General features: G+C 56.0%; 1 protein-coding gene across 2 annotated transcripts; it reads left to right on the plus strand.

Annotated features, from left to right (window-relative positions):
* Nucleotides 1–4,888: 4,888 nt before the first annotated feature.
* On the plus strand, nucleotides 4,889–14,880 carry TRIT1 (tRNA isopentenyltransferase 1). 2 transcript variants are annotated; one of them, XM_009332151.1, is made up of 10 exons: nucleotides 4,889–5,032; nucleotides 5,501–5,599; nucleotides 5,814–5,962; nucleotides 6,860–7,002; nucleotides 7,288–7,399; nucleotides 8,006–8,118; nucleotides 9,304–9,381; nucleotides 11,216–11,325; nucleotides 11,670–11,787; nucleotides 14,241–14,880. In XM_009332151.1, exons 1-10 carry the CDS (start codon nucleotides 4,961–4,963, stop codon nucleotides 14,378–14,380), a joined length of 1,134 nt encoding a protein of 377 aa, XP_009330426.1. In that variant the 5' UTR covers nucleotides 4,889–4,960; the 3' UTR covers nucleotides 14,381–14,880. The 2 variants fall into 2 exon arrangements, with proteins under 2 accessions (XP_009330426.1, XP_009330425.1); XM_009332150.1 differs by lacking the exon at nucleotides 5,501–5,599 and having other exon boundaries at nucleotides 4,950–5,109.
* The last annotated feature ends 1,475 nt before the right edge of the window (nucleotides 14,881–16,355 follow it).

Consider the following 16,355-nt stretch of genomic DNA (forward strand, 5'->3'; position numbering starts at 1 on the left):
TGAGGTCTGAGCTGAATTGACAAAGACCTGCAGGGGCAAAACGTTCACGCGAGATGCGGAAGCTTTGCCCAGCGCTGCCCGATTGCGGGCAGCTGCCCTCCCGGCTGCCCGGCCCAGCCGTCGTGAACCACCGGGCATTGCCGGGGTTGCGGGCCCTTAGTGCGTGCTCCCTAACGAAGGACTGGCGCTTCCATCTCGCTCTCCTCGAGCCCGGGGTGGGACTGCCTGCGGGCTGGTTTTCTCCGCAGACCCTGTGTGGGCTGGGCCGGCTTTTGGTCGGCTGCTGTTGAGTTTCCAAGGCGAGTTACTACGCTGTAGTGTCCGCGTCAGAAATGTCTCTGAGCAGAGCTCGGCTGGTGCGGTTTTACTAGTACTGACCTTCCTGATCCCAACAAGCCCTAGAGCTTTTGTTCGGTTATTCGTGCCCGTTTGTGTCCTGTGAGCGCTGAGGTTCTCGGACCTTGCAGTGACCACCAGCCCAGCGTACAGCGGGCTTTAATATCAGGGGAAGGGCTGTTGACTCGAGCGATCCTACGAACACGAGGCTCCTGCTGCGTCCCGAGCTCTGCAGACGTGGCTGGAGCCGACTGGCATGCTGCGGATTCTCATTTCACGCTGGTGGATGTTTTGAAGCGTGTATTTTGTGCTCTGGTTGTTTCGGGTCCCTCTATGGGAATGCAGGCGCTGGGAGGACTCTGGCTGCAGGCGCCCAATGGCATCCGGGCTCGAGTGGCTCTTGTCCTCCTTTCCTTTTAATCTCATTCTAGCGTGACTGTGGAGCGAGAGCCGCGCAGCTCCGCTACTTTTATCCCATAACGCAGCGTGCTTTCTGCGTGGCCTCTCGGGGCGGCGAGGCGGGGGGGCCCCGCTTCTCCACAGCCCCGGCTGCCTGAAGGCACAGCCTCCGTCTGCGCCTCCCCCACCACGCTCCACTAACCCCTGTGCCCCACTTAGGCGGTCGCAAGCCAGCCAACGGGGTCTGCTTTCTTGCTGGCTTTGTTCCCGTGGAATATTGTCTCCTCGTTGCATATCCCTCTGCCACGCAGAGCTGGCTCCGGCGTCCTTGCGGAAGAGTCGCCGGGTTTGAAAAATCCCATTGCTCATTCTCGACTGACAGCTGCCAGCGACCGTGTCGCCCTCGGCCCCCTCTGTCCATTCATCGCTGCGCCCCGTGCGGGCTCCGTGGAGCTCTGACAAATGCTGGCAGTGTTTTGGGCAGCTGCTGGAGCTGGAGCCAGGCTCGGGAAGGGGCCGGGGAGCCCCGAGCCCACCTGTTCCCGCACACAGGCACCCCTCTATCTCCAGGGCGTTTTTGTCACGGCCTTGGGTCTCTGTGGTCAAATTACAGACTTAGCGGCTGCCTGCGTGCAGCTCAGGAGCTCTGGTTAATCTGATGGCCTCTTAATCTTTCTTTTTGTCCTTTCTGTCGCCGTTTGTCATCCCAGTGAGTTTCCTTGAGGAGTAAGTCATTCCCCGGGGAAGCCAGTCCCGCTTCTTCGTTCCTGGCTGAGCAGTGAGTGCGCAGCGATCCTGGTGCCAGCTTGCTGGAGGGCCCCTTCTGCCCCCGATGCCACTGTCCCTTCTGGATTTCAAGCTTCGAAGGGGCGATGCAGCCCGCCGGAGGCTGTTGTAGCCCACTGGGTACCATTTTCCCAGTTAGTGTGGCAAGTCAGGACATCTTAAGAGCCTTTGCTGACAATCCTTCTCGTGGCAGGGATCAGAGAGGGGAGTGAATTGTGCTCTCCTTGCGCCCTAGCTTGGTTTGGGTCCTCCATGCCCCTCTCCAGCTGGGAGATCCCTTGGCCCTTGTGAAATCTTCATGCTCTTCCCGGCCGTAGGTGGCTTGGATGTGTCTGGGGTCCCCATGCTGCACATGTCACCTTCAATACTGTGCTCCCTGCACTCAGGGCAAGGACAGTGCTTTTCCCCCTCTAGTGCAGATGGGGACAGAGTTTGGGATCGTGCGTGAAGCTGGTGGCAGAGTGAGGGTTTGGGAGAGCCCAGCCTTCCCAGGCCGTGGGCTGAGGGTCCTCACAGGCACCGTTTCCTGAGGATCGCTGGTGTTTGTGTCTCCTGCCTGAGTTTCCCCCCCCCTTTAAAAGGGGAGACGGCGCTGACCTTCCAGCAAAGTGCTGTGAGCTGTGGGGCTGACCTGCCCGGGGGTTTCAGCAGCAGAGGTGGGAGGTCGCCATCAAGGCTAAGCATCTTTAGTCCCCGGCTTGTATTTGATGTCTCGGAGGCCTGCTGCTCCAGGCTGCCGCTAATCTGTTTTGGGGCCTTAGAAAGCAACAAAGGCTTATCTGAGCCGCTTGCTGAAAATAGAAATGAGTGTCGGGAGGATGTCTCGGTGCGAGGCCCTGCCGACAGCCAGCTGGTGGAAACCTTCTCTGGGCTTTGCTGGGTGTGTGTAAAAGGCCGCCTTTGTTTCCTCCCAGCCCACACACTGACACCGCATTCCTCCTCCTCCTCTTGTTGCCAGATATTCGGGGAGGCTCTCAGCGTTTAATCTCCGGGAGAACCTTGGGGGATTGGAGCCTGAACTGTAAATCCCGGCTCTGCCCGCGCAGGGCACTGGGAGCTCCCAGCTGCCTCCGAGCCTCCCCGTCAGCCCTCAAGTATTGACTGTGATTTCAGGCAGACGAGTGGGAGTCGGAGGAGCTGGAGGGCTGGACTGGCCCTTGCCGGGGGAGAGAAGGCACTGAGCCAAAGCTCACCAAATTCAAAGGCTTTCAGTGCCGACTGGAGACCTGCGTTGAATGGCGCTGCTCAGCCCGGGCTGGGTAGTGGAAGGGGATCAATAGCAGCTAGCCACGGGGCATGTTGGCAGAGAGCTGCCTCTTGGGCCTCTCCTCCTGTCTGCTCACCACCCCCTGGAGCCAGCTGGGTTTCTGCAGGGCAGAAAGGAAGAGCATTTGGTTGCCCTCCCGCTCCCCCCTTGCTTCCTGCCCCCAGGCGAGCCTTTCTGCGCTGAGAGCCGGGGAGCAGGAGCTGGCCCTTGCCCTCCAAGTAGCGAGTGCAAGAGTTAAGCAAGGTGGGGAGTGTCTGCCGGGCTGCAGCTGGTTCAGCCGCCCCAGCAGCTCGCATGACTGCTCCAGGCAGGGATCAGGCTTCCCTGCTCCACTAACCTCGGATCGTCCCTTGCTGCCGCTCCGTGCCTTCTGCCCGTGGGTCACCTCTGTGTCACCTTGTCCTTCTGCCTGGGACCAGGGGAGGCAGTGGGTGGAGGCTGCGCTCCCGCCAGAGGCTTGGCAGCTTCTCAGAGGGGATTAAGGGGAAATTTGTTTCTGGAAGTCTGGCCCCTCTGGCTGGGGTGGTTCCTGGGTGATGGAGGAGGAAATGAGTACAGCCATTTTCAGTCTCTTCTCCCATCAGGTCAGTTTATTCCAAGCTGGGAGACTGCTCCAAGTGGGGAGGTCCTGAGAGCTAAACATCCTCCCTGATACCGCGGCACAAAGCAGAGCCTTAGCCACTGCCTGGCACAGAGGGTGCTCAGTCCTTGGCGTGGCGCAGAGCTGGGCTGGACAGAAAGGCTTTATGTGCCCCGCTGCAACCATGTGCCTGCTGCCAGCACCCTTGGGGTGCGCGTCCCCACTCTGATCCCTGTTTGTCTGCAGCTCTGCAGAGCCTCGCAGCACCCACTGACAGGCATGCCTGGGGCAGTGCCAGGGCACAGGGGCACCCCACGCTGAGGAGGGTTGTGTCTGCTTGCCATGGGGAGCAGGGCGAGGAGCCTTCCTCCTTTCTCCTGGGTGAAAGATGCTCCCATCGGAAGGGGCTGTCTGCTCACGGGACCCAGCCAAGCCGTGGGGATGGGACGCCAAGCTGAGGCAGCTCCGATACTTGCACTGCCTGGGTCTGTGGGCTGGGCTGTGGCTGTTGCTTTATGCAGCCTGGAGGGTGGATTTAGGCTGTGGCTCGGATCCGTGCTGCTGGGATCGCAGGTTGCCTTGGCTCTTTACCAAGAATGCTACCGAGGTGTTGGTTTGGGTGGCTTTTCTTTCTGCTCTGCTTTTAGCTGTCTAGCTGAGGGCCAGCATCTCTTGGCAGTGCTCTTCAAGGTTGTATATCCCGAACTCGAGGTTGAAGACACACCTCGAAGCAGCGAGATGCTGCTGGTTGCGCTCACCAGTGTCTCCTGGCACGTTGGTGCAGGACAGTGCCTCTTTTCCCCTCGGGTCACTGGCCTGCACCGATGTGTTTTGCTCCTCTCTGTACCTGACCAGCTCAGTGAGAGCAGGCAGCAGGCAGTATGTCAGGCTTTTAAGGTGTGCATGAGCTGAGACCGTTTGTGTGTGTTTAGGAGGCTCCATGAAGTTGCATGTTGCATCCAGAGAGATCTTTGTGTGTTATGGGAAGCAGTGATCCTTGTCCCCAGACGAGACTCGCTGCTGTGCTGGAGACAGGTGTCTGGAGGTAGGCACGCCATTGCTTTTAGCTACAATGGCAGCAGATGAGGAGCTGGCAGCTTGGAGGCAGCCGCCCTCATTGATTTGGAGGTCTGTGCTTCGGAGCCAGGCTTGGTTGGTTACGCTGACCGGGCTCTGACACCGCTCTCTGATCGCTCAATCAGCCTTTCCATCCCTAACTGCAGGGTTATATCAGACCAGGAAAGCAGTCGTGAGCAGTTGGACTCATGGTTCATCTCCCGTGGGCAGGAACAAACACCAGAGAGTGGCAGTTTGGCCCTGGCAGTAGCAGGCATTGGCAAGATTCCTGCTGCCTCGCCTGAATGGGACACGTACCTCGCCTGTACTGCCTGCTTCTCCAGAGACCGGCGAGGGGCTTGGAGGGGTGATAGGGGCAGGCAGCGGCTGTGCGTGGGGGAAGGAGCGGTGGTTGGTGGGGGTTTCGTGGGACACAGAGGTGAATGACAGGCTCTTCTCTTCCCCAGGTGTACAAGGGCTTGGACATCATCACGAACAAGGTTTCTCCCCAGGAGCAGCGTCTGTGCAGACACCACATGATCAGCTTCGTGGATCCCCTTGTCTCTAACTACACAGTGGTGGATTTCAGAGACAAAGCCGTGGCTCTGATATCCTTTCACGCTGCAGCCTGCCTGGCCGAGCTAGATACGGACTTCCCCCCTCCACAGCCAGGCCTGCAAGAAAGGTCAGTGTTTGCATCAGCCTTGGGCTCTCCGCATTGCAACGAACTCCAGTTTTCAGAGGATACTGCTGGCGGGGGCGCTTGGAGCTTCTTTCACCCAGCTAATGCTCAGGGCAGCCCCTCCTCACGGCTGGTTGGGGAAGATCTCTGCTGCACTGCAACAATGCTGAGCTGGGTATTGCCCTCCCTGGCAGTCCCTGGGTGTCGCTGAGTTTTGGTGGTAGCTGGCACAGGTAGCAGAGGATAGTGAGAGATGAGGGACACCTATAACCCTGACCTGCAGCCTCACTGGCTCCTTGGGGCTGGGAGAGTGGGGTCTGGGCCCCAGGCTGCTGCTCCCCGCAGCCCTTCCTCCCTGCCATGCATCTCTGCTTACGCTCCCTGACTGTGGCACATTGAAGATATCTTTGCCCGAGACAAGATCCCGATTGTTGTGGGAGGAACCAACTACTACATCGAGTCTCTGCTCTGGAAGGTCCTTATCAACACCAAGGTACCGTTGCGGGGCTGCGTATCCCTCCGGGAAGGGGTGAGCCCCATGTTCAGGGCAGGCTTCCTGCGACCGGGCATGGTGCTCCCCCTGCTAGGGTGGGGCAAGGAGAACCAAAAGCCCCTCATTCACCCCGTGGGTCTGGGGGATCATCTTGCTTGTGCTGGCCTTGCACATGGGTGAGTGGCTTGACTCAGGGCTGCCTTGTACCCCACAGGAGAAGGCCAGCATGGCCCCCGGGCCGGTCACCGACAGGAAAGTGGAGCTGGAGCAGCTGGACGGTGTCGAGCTCCATCGCCGCCTCAGCCAGGTGGACCCAGAGATGGCGGCCAAGCTGCACCCCCATGACAAGCGCAAAGTGGCCAGGTGAGCTTGGCGTGCCGGGGGCGGGGGGTGCCAGGGCCCAGCACCCCTTCCCGAGGGAATTGTGTGCCTGGGAACACGGCGGGATGGGCTATCCCATCCCAGGCAGGTGCTCCTAACCCCGTAGCAAGGTGCTTGGGGACCTTGGAGCACTGGTGTTGGGGAGCTCTCTGGGATCTGAGACTTTTGGCCACGCAGCCCCCAGCTTGAACTGCCTTTGGTGTCCAGGACAGCGCATTGCTCCTGGCTTGCTTGCACTGGGGCTGCTCCCGCTGCGGTGCCCCGGCACCAGGGTTTATCTGGAGCTATTTAAAGAGCAAGCTGTCTTACTTGCTGAGTAACATACCTGAGCTCTGTGGGAACAGCATGGCAGCAAGACCAGGCTTGCTCCTTTGGCGGGCCTATCCCAGCCGAGCCCTGGCCCAGGGGGAGCAGAACGCCGCCCACCCCATTCGCACGGTGCAAGGGGACAGAGGGATGGGCACCCTGCGCAGCTTCCTCCACCTCCCTGGCGGGGCTGGGCTGAGCTGGCAGTGATGCTTCGCAGCACTGGCAGTGCCAGCCCCTTCCCTGCAGCCCTGCCTGGCTGGAAAGGGCAGGGCTGGAGCCAGAACCCTGGCCCCTGCAGGGCTTGTCCCAGTGCCAGGCAGGAGTGGGTGGCTGTGCTCTGGGCTCCTTGGGTGCCATTGCTGTGCTCTGCACTGCGCTGCACCCCCAGGACCTGGGTGTGCTCCAGATGCCGGGCACAGGACGGGGCAGAAACTTGCCCTCCCCCCACATGAGAGGGTTGGATTGCAGCGAGTGTCTGCGGTTCCCTTTGCTGGAGCCCCCCAGGCTGCTGGGGAAATGGAAAAGCTCATCCTCACCCAGCCTCTGAGCTCTGTCTGTCTCTGCTTACAGGAGCCTCCAAGTGTTTGAAGAGACAGGGATCCCCCATAGTGAAATCTTGCACCAGCAGCAGGAGGAGGAAGGTGGGGGACCCTTAGGGGGGCCCCTGAAATACCCACATTCCTGCATCTTGTGGCTCCATGCAGACCAGGCAGGTGAGAGTGGGCTTTGCTCAGCTCCTGGCTGGCTGAGCATGGTGATGCGGGGTTAGGGCTGACTCCCTGCTCCTGCCCCAGCCTCCTCCCTGAACAAGGCAGCAATTCTTTTGGCATCAGTGGACGTTGCAGAGGACTCGCTCCTCTCGCCTGCTGGGCTCTGCCTTCCTCAGGTGGATCGGGAGGCTGGCAGTGCCGAACCGAGTCCTAGCACGTTGTCCAGCTGTGGGCCTCCTGAGGGCACAGCACCGAGCGGCTGAGTGTGTCCTGCTCTCCTCCTCCCAGCTCTGGACCAGCGGCTGGAGAAGCGGGTGGATGACATGCTGGCTGCGGGACTGCTGGAGGAGCTGCGGGACTTCCACCGACGCTACAACCAAGAGAAGGTGGCCGAGAACCGGTGGGTGAGAAGCCATCTCCCTTTCTGTTCCCAGTCCCACCTGCCAGACCCGTGCAGGGCCCGGACCGACGCTCCCTGCAGCAGCTCCAATGGATGTATCGCTGCTCATGTCTCGCTGCTCCCAGCCCTCTCCTGGCAGCGCCTGCTCCTGCGGCAGGGCAGGCAGAGGGGACGGGTGCCTGCCTCTGTGGGGGCACCATCAGCGGAGAGGTCTGAACCAGCCAGATCCTCCAGCACTTCCTGGCTTTCCCTGCCAGAACCCTTAGACCAGGGTTGGTCAAACAGCAGAGTCCCGGTGGGTCTCAGCATTGAATTAATTTTGCCTGGACCATATCTGCCAAGCGGTGACATTTCCCCTCAGTAAAATTTACTTGGTGCTGCCTGAGTGTTCACACAGCAAAGCTGACGTGGACTGTCACTGAAGCCACCAGTCTGCCCTCCTGTGTGTGCCTGGCTTGGCTTGTCCCCCGACACCGTGGGCTTGTGTCACCTGTGGGGGTCCTGCAGGGTGGGATGCAGAGACCTGAGCTATTATGGGGAGGGTTGAGGTCTCCCACTGTTCGGAAGGAGGCTGCTTTGACCCCTGTCTCTTGTCTTGTTCTCCAGGCAGGATTACCAGCACGGCATCTTCCAGTCCATCGGCTTCAAGGAGTTCCACGAGTACCTCATCAGTGAGGGAAATTGCTCACCCGAGACCAGTGCTCTGCTGCTGCAAAAAGGTGAGAGGAGCACCTTGCATGCCCTATGTCCCTCAGCCCCACGCAAGTCCAGGTGACGCTGCGTAATGGTCTGAACCAAGCTCAAACCTCGGGGCAGGTCTTATTGTGGTTGAGCTGCACCTTTCCCTCTGCATTTTCCACTTCTGCCAGCCCAGGGGAGCAGGGACTCCTTTTCCAGTGCTTGGAGAGCGTCTCTGAGCACACCCAGAGCAATTCTTCCCTCCCTTCCCCCAGGCCTCCTTGCAAGATGTACAGGGCACAGCGTGACGTGGGATCTAGAGCTGGTTCCCCAGTGACCTGGGTGATGGGATCCCAGCTGGGATGTGAATGCTGTGGAGAACAGGGCTAGAAAGAAGGAACGAAGCAGAACTCAGCATCTGGTAATGGTGGGAAGGGATCTAGGGATCTAGCAGATCACAGCGTGAGTCAATAGTGATGCACTCTTCGATGGCATGTGTCATTCTGGAGTGTCTGAACTGATGCGCTGTTGTTAGAGGAGAAAGCCGCTCTGCTCCTCAGCACAGCGGAGATCCCAGGCGGAGTCGGTCTGTGTCCAGGAGAGTTCAGTGCAAAGTGGAGACGGAGGCTGAGGAAACCACAGAAATTATAAAAAGCTTGAAAACAAGCCTGGTGCTGAAGGATCTTGTTGTGTCTGCTCAGGAGATGATTACGGAGGGATACAATGAGTCTGGTACTAAATATTGAAAGGTTGTACAGTGGTAAACCATCCTCTGGGCCCACTGTGGGTAGGACAAGGAGTCCTGGGCTCCGTTTGCGCAGAGAAGTATTCAGTTAGGCGTTATGAGAGCAGTGCAGCCCCTGAACATCTTGTCCTACCTGCTAAAAGCTTCAGGGCTGAGGTTTTGGGCCCCTTCCAACCAGTGTTCATTCAGGGGCATTTGGGACACCTTGTCCAACCCTTCTGCACTGCCGCTGCCCCTACACTCTGTCTGGCAGGCCTTGGCTGCTTTGCTGCGATGACCACTTCTCGCTGCTGGCTCGGAGACCTCCAGACTGTCAGTAGAAATACTTCCCTTAAGCGAGCATGGTACCATCCAGCACAAACTTTTGCCTTGTGTGATTTGCTCGCACCGGGGCTGACAGCCTCTTCTCACGCTGCTCTGAGCTCAGCTTGCAGCGTTGTGCTGACCTTTGTTTTTATTTTTCACTCCTTCTGTTTCAAAGGGATCCAGGCCCTGAAACAGGTCACCAAGAGATATGCCCGGAGGCAGAACAAGTGGGTCCGAAACCGCTTCCTGAGACGTAAGTCCTCTGTTCCTGCCCTGCCTCACCATCCCTGTTCTCGCATCTCTTCTCATCCCTCCTTGGCACATCCCCTGCTCCCAGCTCAAGAAAGGAGAGTGGTGGCTCCTCTGCTTTGGGGCAGCATGTGTTGGGGGGGGACACGTGAGTCCAGCAGAGATCGGACGATCCTGCCTGGATTCTTCTGGCTGGCCCAGGCTGCCCTGGCTCTGCAGGTGTCTGCTGCCACCCAGATCCCTCCAGGATCCACCCGCCAGGCTCTGCCCTGATTGCAACCCGAACATACGGGAAGGAGAGCGGCCGCTCGGCCGTCCTGAGACAGCCCACCCAGCACTGTCCACGTTTAACTCACCCACAGCCCATCTGCCCAGACACTCAGGAAGCCGCTCCTTCTCCTTGCTTCCCTTGTACCCCTGGCTGCCTGTCGAGGGAAGATCTTCCCCTCCCAACAGAAGTGCCATCAAGACTGCTAATACCCCAACAGAACAAAGCAAGCAAAGGCTCAGCCCCGTGATGGGCAGCAGTAGATGATGATGGCTGGAGCACCCCTGCTGCCTATCCTGCCGACGGCTCAAAAAAAAAAAAAAAAAAAAAAAAAAAAAAAAAATACCAAGCTTCAAATCCCTTCAGTGAGAACCTCAAAAAGCTTGAAGTTTATTGTACCTTTTACCCTTCCAAGCCCACTAAGAAAGCAGAACCAAATAAGGCGAAGCGGGATGTTAAAAACGACCCTTCTCCTCTGGAAAAAAAAAAAACCAAACCACCAAAATACTAAAACTCCCAAACAAATAAAAAACCAAAACAACCACCTCTTCCTTAATATTGTCTCATCCCAAAATGAAACATAGGAGAGATTAAATTCTAAAACAGGTCAAGACAAGAAATAAAAGTGAGGCTGTGGGAAACCAACATGGGCGTATTGCTGCATGTATGTAATGCATGTACAGTAATCCCTCAAAAACATACTTTCGCCTGATGCAATAGCTAAAGGGAAAGTACTATTTTTGTAAGACAGGAAAGAGGAAACAGAGAGTAAAATTCTGATGCTTTTCAAGTCAGCTGAAGTTTAGAAATCAACTTCAAATGGATCCACTATTAACCTGAAGGGAAGCTAAAATGAATATTTAAACTCAACAGCTTAATAAACTTTGTAACTGTTTCTTTGGAAAACTGTCGCTGGAGGGAGTGGGCGCTCCCTGATTGCAGCTGTCTCGCCCTGGCTGGCCTGCAGTGAGCGCCCCGTGCCCTCGCGACAGGCTGGGGGAGGCCGAAGGGGGTGGCTTTGAAACCGTGCCTTGTCAAGTCGAGGCGTTAGTAAAGCATCTCCCACCGTGGCCTGCTACTGTGAGCCGGGAGCGGTGACCCCTGCAGCTGCACAAACAATTACAGCTCTGAGTGGGAACCTGCACCCGCAGATTCCTCATCCAGGCTCTATGTCTGCATCTCCTTGTAAGCTTTGTGTGATGGCTTTGTGCCTGGATCTAGCTTTTGATCTTCTGCGGCCTCCTGTGGACCACGGCCGTGATGAAGTGTTTGCTGTTATGACGGGCTGTCAGTGTGCTCGGATTTCGTAATGCTGTCCCGAAGGCAGACAACCACGAAGACGCTTGCTTGAGGTCTTAGGTGTTCTTGCTCTTTGCGAGGATGGTGCCCCCCAAGCTGAGCTCTCTGGTAATTCTGGCTCTGGAAGGGCTGGTGCTGTTTCCTTCTGAACGCTAAAGGACAGCTAGATAGGAAAGGGCAGATCCCCCCTGGTCACAGCGTAGCCCCGTGGGTGCTGGGACATGATGCTGGGGAGGTTCTGGTGATGACCTGCCTTTCTGTGTCTCCGTAGGTCCCGGGCCCAACGTGCCCCCGGTGTATGGCTTGGAGGTGTCTGATCTCTTGCGGTGGGAGGAGGATGTGCTGAAACCTGCTCTGGAGATTGTGGAGAGCTTCATCCAGGTACCGGGTAACTGGAGTTAACACATGAGCCGTGTCTGAGAAGGCAACTTCTTGGTAGTTTCCAGGCCCCATAACTCGGCACTTAGTCTCTCCCATGAGCAGGGCTGTCTGTGTCCATGTCCAGCCTTGGGCTTTCCTTGCAGTGGCAGAGGGTTGTTGTGTAAGCTGAAAATTTCTCCTAATGCCCAGTACTCTGCTTGTCTTGCATGGTAAAACTGCAGTATCTGTCCTGCTAACCTTAGTGTCTGGGTGTGGCAAGTTCAGAGCCTAAACTCTACCAAAGTGAACACAGCCAAGCAAATTCTCATAGTAGAAACCAATTTGAGGCATTATTTAATCTACAGGGACGTGAGCCCCCAGCAGAGCCTGTGAAGATGGCGTACGATGTACATGAGAACAAACGGAGTCATCGCGTGTGTGAGCTCTGCGACAGAGTCATCATCGGGGACAGGGAGTGGGCAGGTAGGATCCAGCAAGGGGGAGAGGAGAGGACCTGGGAGGGGGCCCAGCGAGCGCAGTTATGCGGAGGGATGGAGCGAGGCGGTTCTCCGGAGGAGAGCAGCTTCCTTGGCTGTCTCTGCTTGGTCGGATGACCCTCAGCACATGATCTTGGGCTTTCAAGGATTGTTTACAGCCCGTGTATGAAAGCAGCCATTTGCAAGCCCAGAGGGGGTGCAGGAGCTGTGCCACAGCAGCCATCTGTCGGGCTTCCCCCCCTTCCCCGGCACCCAGTAAACACTGCCGCTCTCTGCCGTCACGCCAGACATGGGGATCTATACGTAGCATCAAACCTCAGAGCTGTCTGTGTTTAGTCAGGGCTGCTGGTCCTTTTCAGCGCTTTAGATACTTCGTCAAAAAGCACAGAAAAAATTTGTTTCTTCTAAAATTCTGTTGTGTAAAATGAAAATTTCTTAATGTTTTTAATAGCTCAGTTTTGCTCCAATATCTCCTATTTGTAGGTTTTTTTTTTTTTTAAAGTATTCCTGGCGGTAATGGTAATAGAAAGGGATTTTCTATTTTCAATAGACTTACTTTAAAAGAGCTCAGCTGGAATCAGATTAACTCAGTGAATTTATCTGTGCTGCGAGGCTCATGCTGAGAACCAGAAACAAAAAGTAGTGGAGAAACTGGCTGCAGGAATGAAACTGGTAAATCTCCATGTGTTGCCCAAATGCAGTATATGCAGACACAATGCAAAGATGAATTTCCCAGGTCGTTGGATTTGAACGCCTCGCTTATTCCTATTGCTCCAGGGAACTGCTGAAAGCAAAGATGGAAGTTGGCTCAGAATCGGAAGCTCATTGTAGTGAGATCAGTTTGTAAGTGTAATTATTATTTTAGCCAGTCTCAGCTGTCTCAGCTTGGAGGTGCTTTGAAGGAGCTCTACCTACTCCAGAACTAGAGGACTCTGAAAGTTATCGGGGTCTGAGCCATTCTTCCAGGTCCAGCAAGTTTTATGACGGAGTGGGAACTCCTCAAGATCCCCCCAAACACTGCAGCTGCAACTACATGTCCTTTAGGGATGTCATCCCAAATTCTGATAGATGGTGACAATACCTTTCTCAACCAAGACCAGCTGTTCTCTGCATCCAGCTGAATTTGGCTCAAATCCCTGGACGGTGGGAGGAAAATGGTCCAAAACCTGGGTGTTACTTGTAACTGCAAAATGTAAAAGCTCAAAGGGATGTGAAAACAGTAGTGGGAGCTGAGTTGATCTGCAATCTGGTCTGTTTTCTTAAGTCAAGTTACAGATAGTTCTGGGAACTGTTTCCCAGTACCCCACTGGCTCTGGAAGATTTTTAAATTTTACCTAATCTTACAATTTGTATGGACCTACAAGAGCACACCTCCCTGGACGGCAGCAGAAATCAGTGCTTCTTCCAGCCACTCTACGCTTTGGTGTTGCTTGCGACAAACTGTAAGAGGCGAGACTTTATTTCAAGCTGAGGGTGACCCTACAGCATTGTGATAAAGCAGCAGCTTTGCATGTAATTTCATCCTTTGGCAGAAAAGGATGACTGGAAAACACCTGAGGGCCTTGATTCAGTGAGCACATACCCTTGTTTAATTAAGGCCCTGCTTGAAAAGTTTGCTGCTTTAATTGCTGCTCTGATCTCTTGGAAACAGCAAAACCGCCCTGCTAAGATGATACATTGGTCTGGTTAGACAAAGCGCCTTCTACTTAGATAATACCACTGATACAGGAGGTTTTACTGTCCTTAACTACGTGATTTCAAACAGAAATGCAGCTCCTGCTGCCCTGCTCTGTCAGTACAAGTTACATCCTGGGGATTATGCCTCTGTTCCCGTCTGACTCATGCTGAAGCGCTCCTGTAGCTGGGGGCCTCGCCCTGGAGTTAGGCAAAAGCAGAATTATGCTCCGGGCTCCGTCCCTATCCGCTCTGTAGATAGATGTACGGGATATCCCCAGTGCTGTGGTGGAGGCATCTAGGCTTACAAATGATCCTGGCAGCGCTCCATGGGGTGGCGGATGGTTGTACAACCTCGCCTGCATCCTGCAATGTGCTGCCTCTTTGGTAACGCTTTCCTTTCTCCCGTCCTCCTGGTGTCGTGTCTCGGTTGGGAGCAGACTCGCTGGGAGAGTTGAACCCTGACAATCTGGAGTCTTCTGCATACACAGAGCCAGGTTTTCTCCCTCTCCCCGTCCTTCCTGCGGTCAGGAGAAGGCTTGGAAGGGTTGTCCCCCTCTGAGCCCCAATAGTTTGGCCTAGAAGTGCCCTGAGAAATGGCCAGGGCAGGGCTTGGGAGTTCACTCTTCTGCGGGAATGAGTTGTGCGGGAGCAATGGGAAGGGGAGGGAAGGGAGGGCACTCAGCACCGCACGAGGGGATCGGCTCAGGCGTTTTCTTTTCCGGGGTCCCCAGAGTTAAATGTTCTGTTTGCCTCTTCCTCCAGCTCACACACGATCCAAATCCCACCTGCACCATCTGAAGAAGAGAAGGAAGCTGGAGGCCGCCAGCCGTGCTGCAGAGACTGAGGGGGACAGTGGGGACGCAGAGACCTCGGGCGAGTACAGCAGCTTGCCTTTGCCGTAAGCCTGCAAACCAGCTGGCGAAGGGGAGCAGCCGTGCTTCCACCTGTACGGCGAGGAAGCGACTTAGTCCTGGGTGGCCTTGAACCGAACGAGCTGAGTCATTTTTTTGGGGGGGATGAGGCAGGCGTGTAAGTCTCAGCCAAAGGCCATCGGCTGCATCAGATCCTCTTCATGTGGCCTCATCGCGCCATGTTCCCATGCTTCCCCAGCCCTGCCTGGTAAGGGCTGGGCCCCGGGGCAAGGCTGCTAGGAGCATCCTCCCAAGCCAAGCGTTAATTCCTGCCAGAGACGCAGCATTACCCTTGGAATGGTTGAGCTGATCCTGCTGGCATGCGAACCTGTCGTTCTCAGAGACAGAAATACCCCGCACTCCTCCAGCTTGGCCAGGAGTGCAACTCCGGAGCTGAGTGAGGTCTTACTGCCTTTATTGTGGAGAGAGGATATTTTTTTTCTTTTATATGGAAATAAACTTGCAAGATTATTGTGGGTTCCCCTCCCTACTGACAAGTGCAGTTCTCTTGCTCTCTGTTCCCACCTGGCCCAGGTTCCCCGCTCTGGGCACGGGGCAGGACGTCCAGGCCTGGTTCCTTCTTCCAGTCACCTTTTCTGCAGCTTCTGAGGGAGCTGAGCAGATGTTCTCAGCTTGGAGGAGGCAGGCTGATCCCTGTGCACAGAGCAGGTGCAGAAGGAGCTGGCACCTGTTAGACAGGAACTTGGAAATGATCTCATCAGGTTTGCAACAGACGAGTCTGTCCTAGTTAAAGCTGAATTCCCGGGGGTTTACACTGTGGTTTGGCAGTGAGAACCGTCCCCGCATTTGAATCCGAGTTGCTGAGCAGCAAATTCCTCGTGCCTCGTCCGCGAGGCAGTCGGTCTCCGCAGCGTCGTTCCTGGAGGATGCGAGCGCTGTCTGTGCCACCGCGCTTCCCGGCGTGCCGCTCTGGGTGAAACCGGGAGGGCCTTTTCCAGGGCATTTGGGATTCTCCTGGCAAATGCAATCAAGACGGTTCCTCCTGGGAGGGTTTTGAGCTGGTAGAGCACACTTTTTTCCTTCAGCTGCTTGCGATACACCATGTGGCAAGAGCAATCTCTCAGGGCTCAGCCTGCGAGGGGAAGGGCTGCGTGGGCAGATCTGCCATCACAGGCTCTGGAGATGCCTGCTCTGGTGGGGATTAGATTAAACCTCCAGTTTGTGTTCCTCAGCATTGAACTATTTCTGTAACGCTCCATGGGGTGGCTGCTTTGGGCCATTTGATAGGGGGGTGGGGTGGCTTGGGAGCTCAGACTGAAGGGAACGTGCAAGGAAGAGCTGGGAATTTGGGTTGGCTTTTCTCTGCCAGCATTGGGCAGAGCTGGGCACCGGTTTTGAAATGCTGGGCACCGCGTTCGTGTTGCTGGGTCTATCTGCAGCGCCAGCTGAACCTCTTCTCGAGCCCAGACTTGTTTGCCGTCCACGCTGATTCAAACGTATGTGGATATGGGCTTAGCCCAGCGCTGGAGCGCACTGCAAAGGGGTTGTGGCGTGGACCCATGTTCTCATAGCCTGGATGGACGAGATGCAGGTGAGGCCGGGTGTAAAACCCCATTCGCCGCTGATGTGTTGAGCGTGGTCTTCTGATAGACAGCATGGACATGTTGAGTCATCTCCCCAGGCCAGGCCGGGATCATCGGGGCAGCTCTGTGAATGAGGGGTGGGATTATCTGCTCTGTCTCCTGAGTGCAGTCAGATGACCATACTGTTAGAAACGGATTTAATATCCTTAATCGGTTTAATATGAACTTTGTTATCCCCACAGATAAATGTTATTCCTCTACCACAATAGCTGCTAGTCTGCCTGTTCTGTTCAAGAGCCTGCTCGTAACAGGCTGTGCTGCAGCCACTGTCGGGCAGGGTCTCCCAGGCCTTCCCCGTGCTCCGTGCCCCCCGCTGCAGTGCCTTGTTTGGAGGGTAGCAGCTCCCAGGTGTCCCAGGGGAA

The sequence above is a fragment of the Pygoscelis adeliae genome, unplaced genomic scaffold (assembly GCF_000699105.1).
Source record: "Pygoscelis adeliae isolate BGI_AS28 unplaced genomic scaffold, ASM69910v1 Scaffold359, whole genome shotgun sequence".
NCBI lineage: Eukaryota > Metazoa > Chordata > Aves > Sphenisciformes > Spheniscidae > Pygoscelis > Pygoscelis adeliae.

Coding starts and splice junctions, on each gene's coding strand:
- TRIT1 (XM_009332151.1), top strand. CDS start 4,961: ATGATCAGCTTCGTGGATCCCCTTGTCTCTAACTACACAGTGGTGGAT. Junction 5,033..5,500: donor GAGACAAAGCCGTGGCTCTG/ATATCCTTTCAC, acceptor TGACTGTGGCAC/ATTGAAGATATCTTTGCCCG. Junction 5,963..6,859: donor GACAAGCGCAAAGTGGCCAG/GTGAGCTTGGCG, acceptor CTCTGCTTACAG/GAGCCTCCAAGTGTTTGAAG.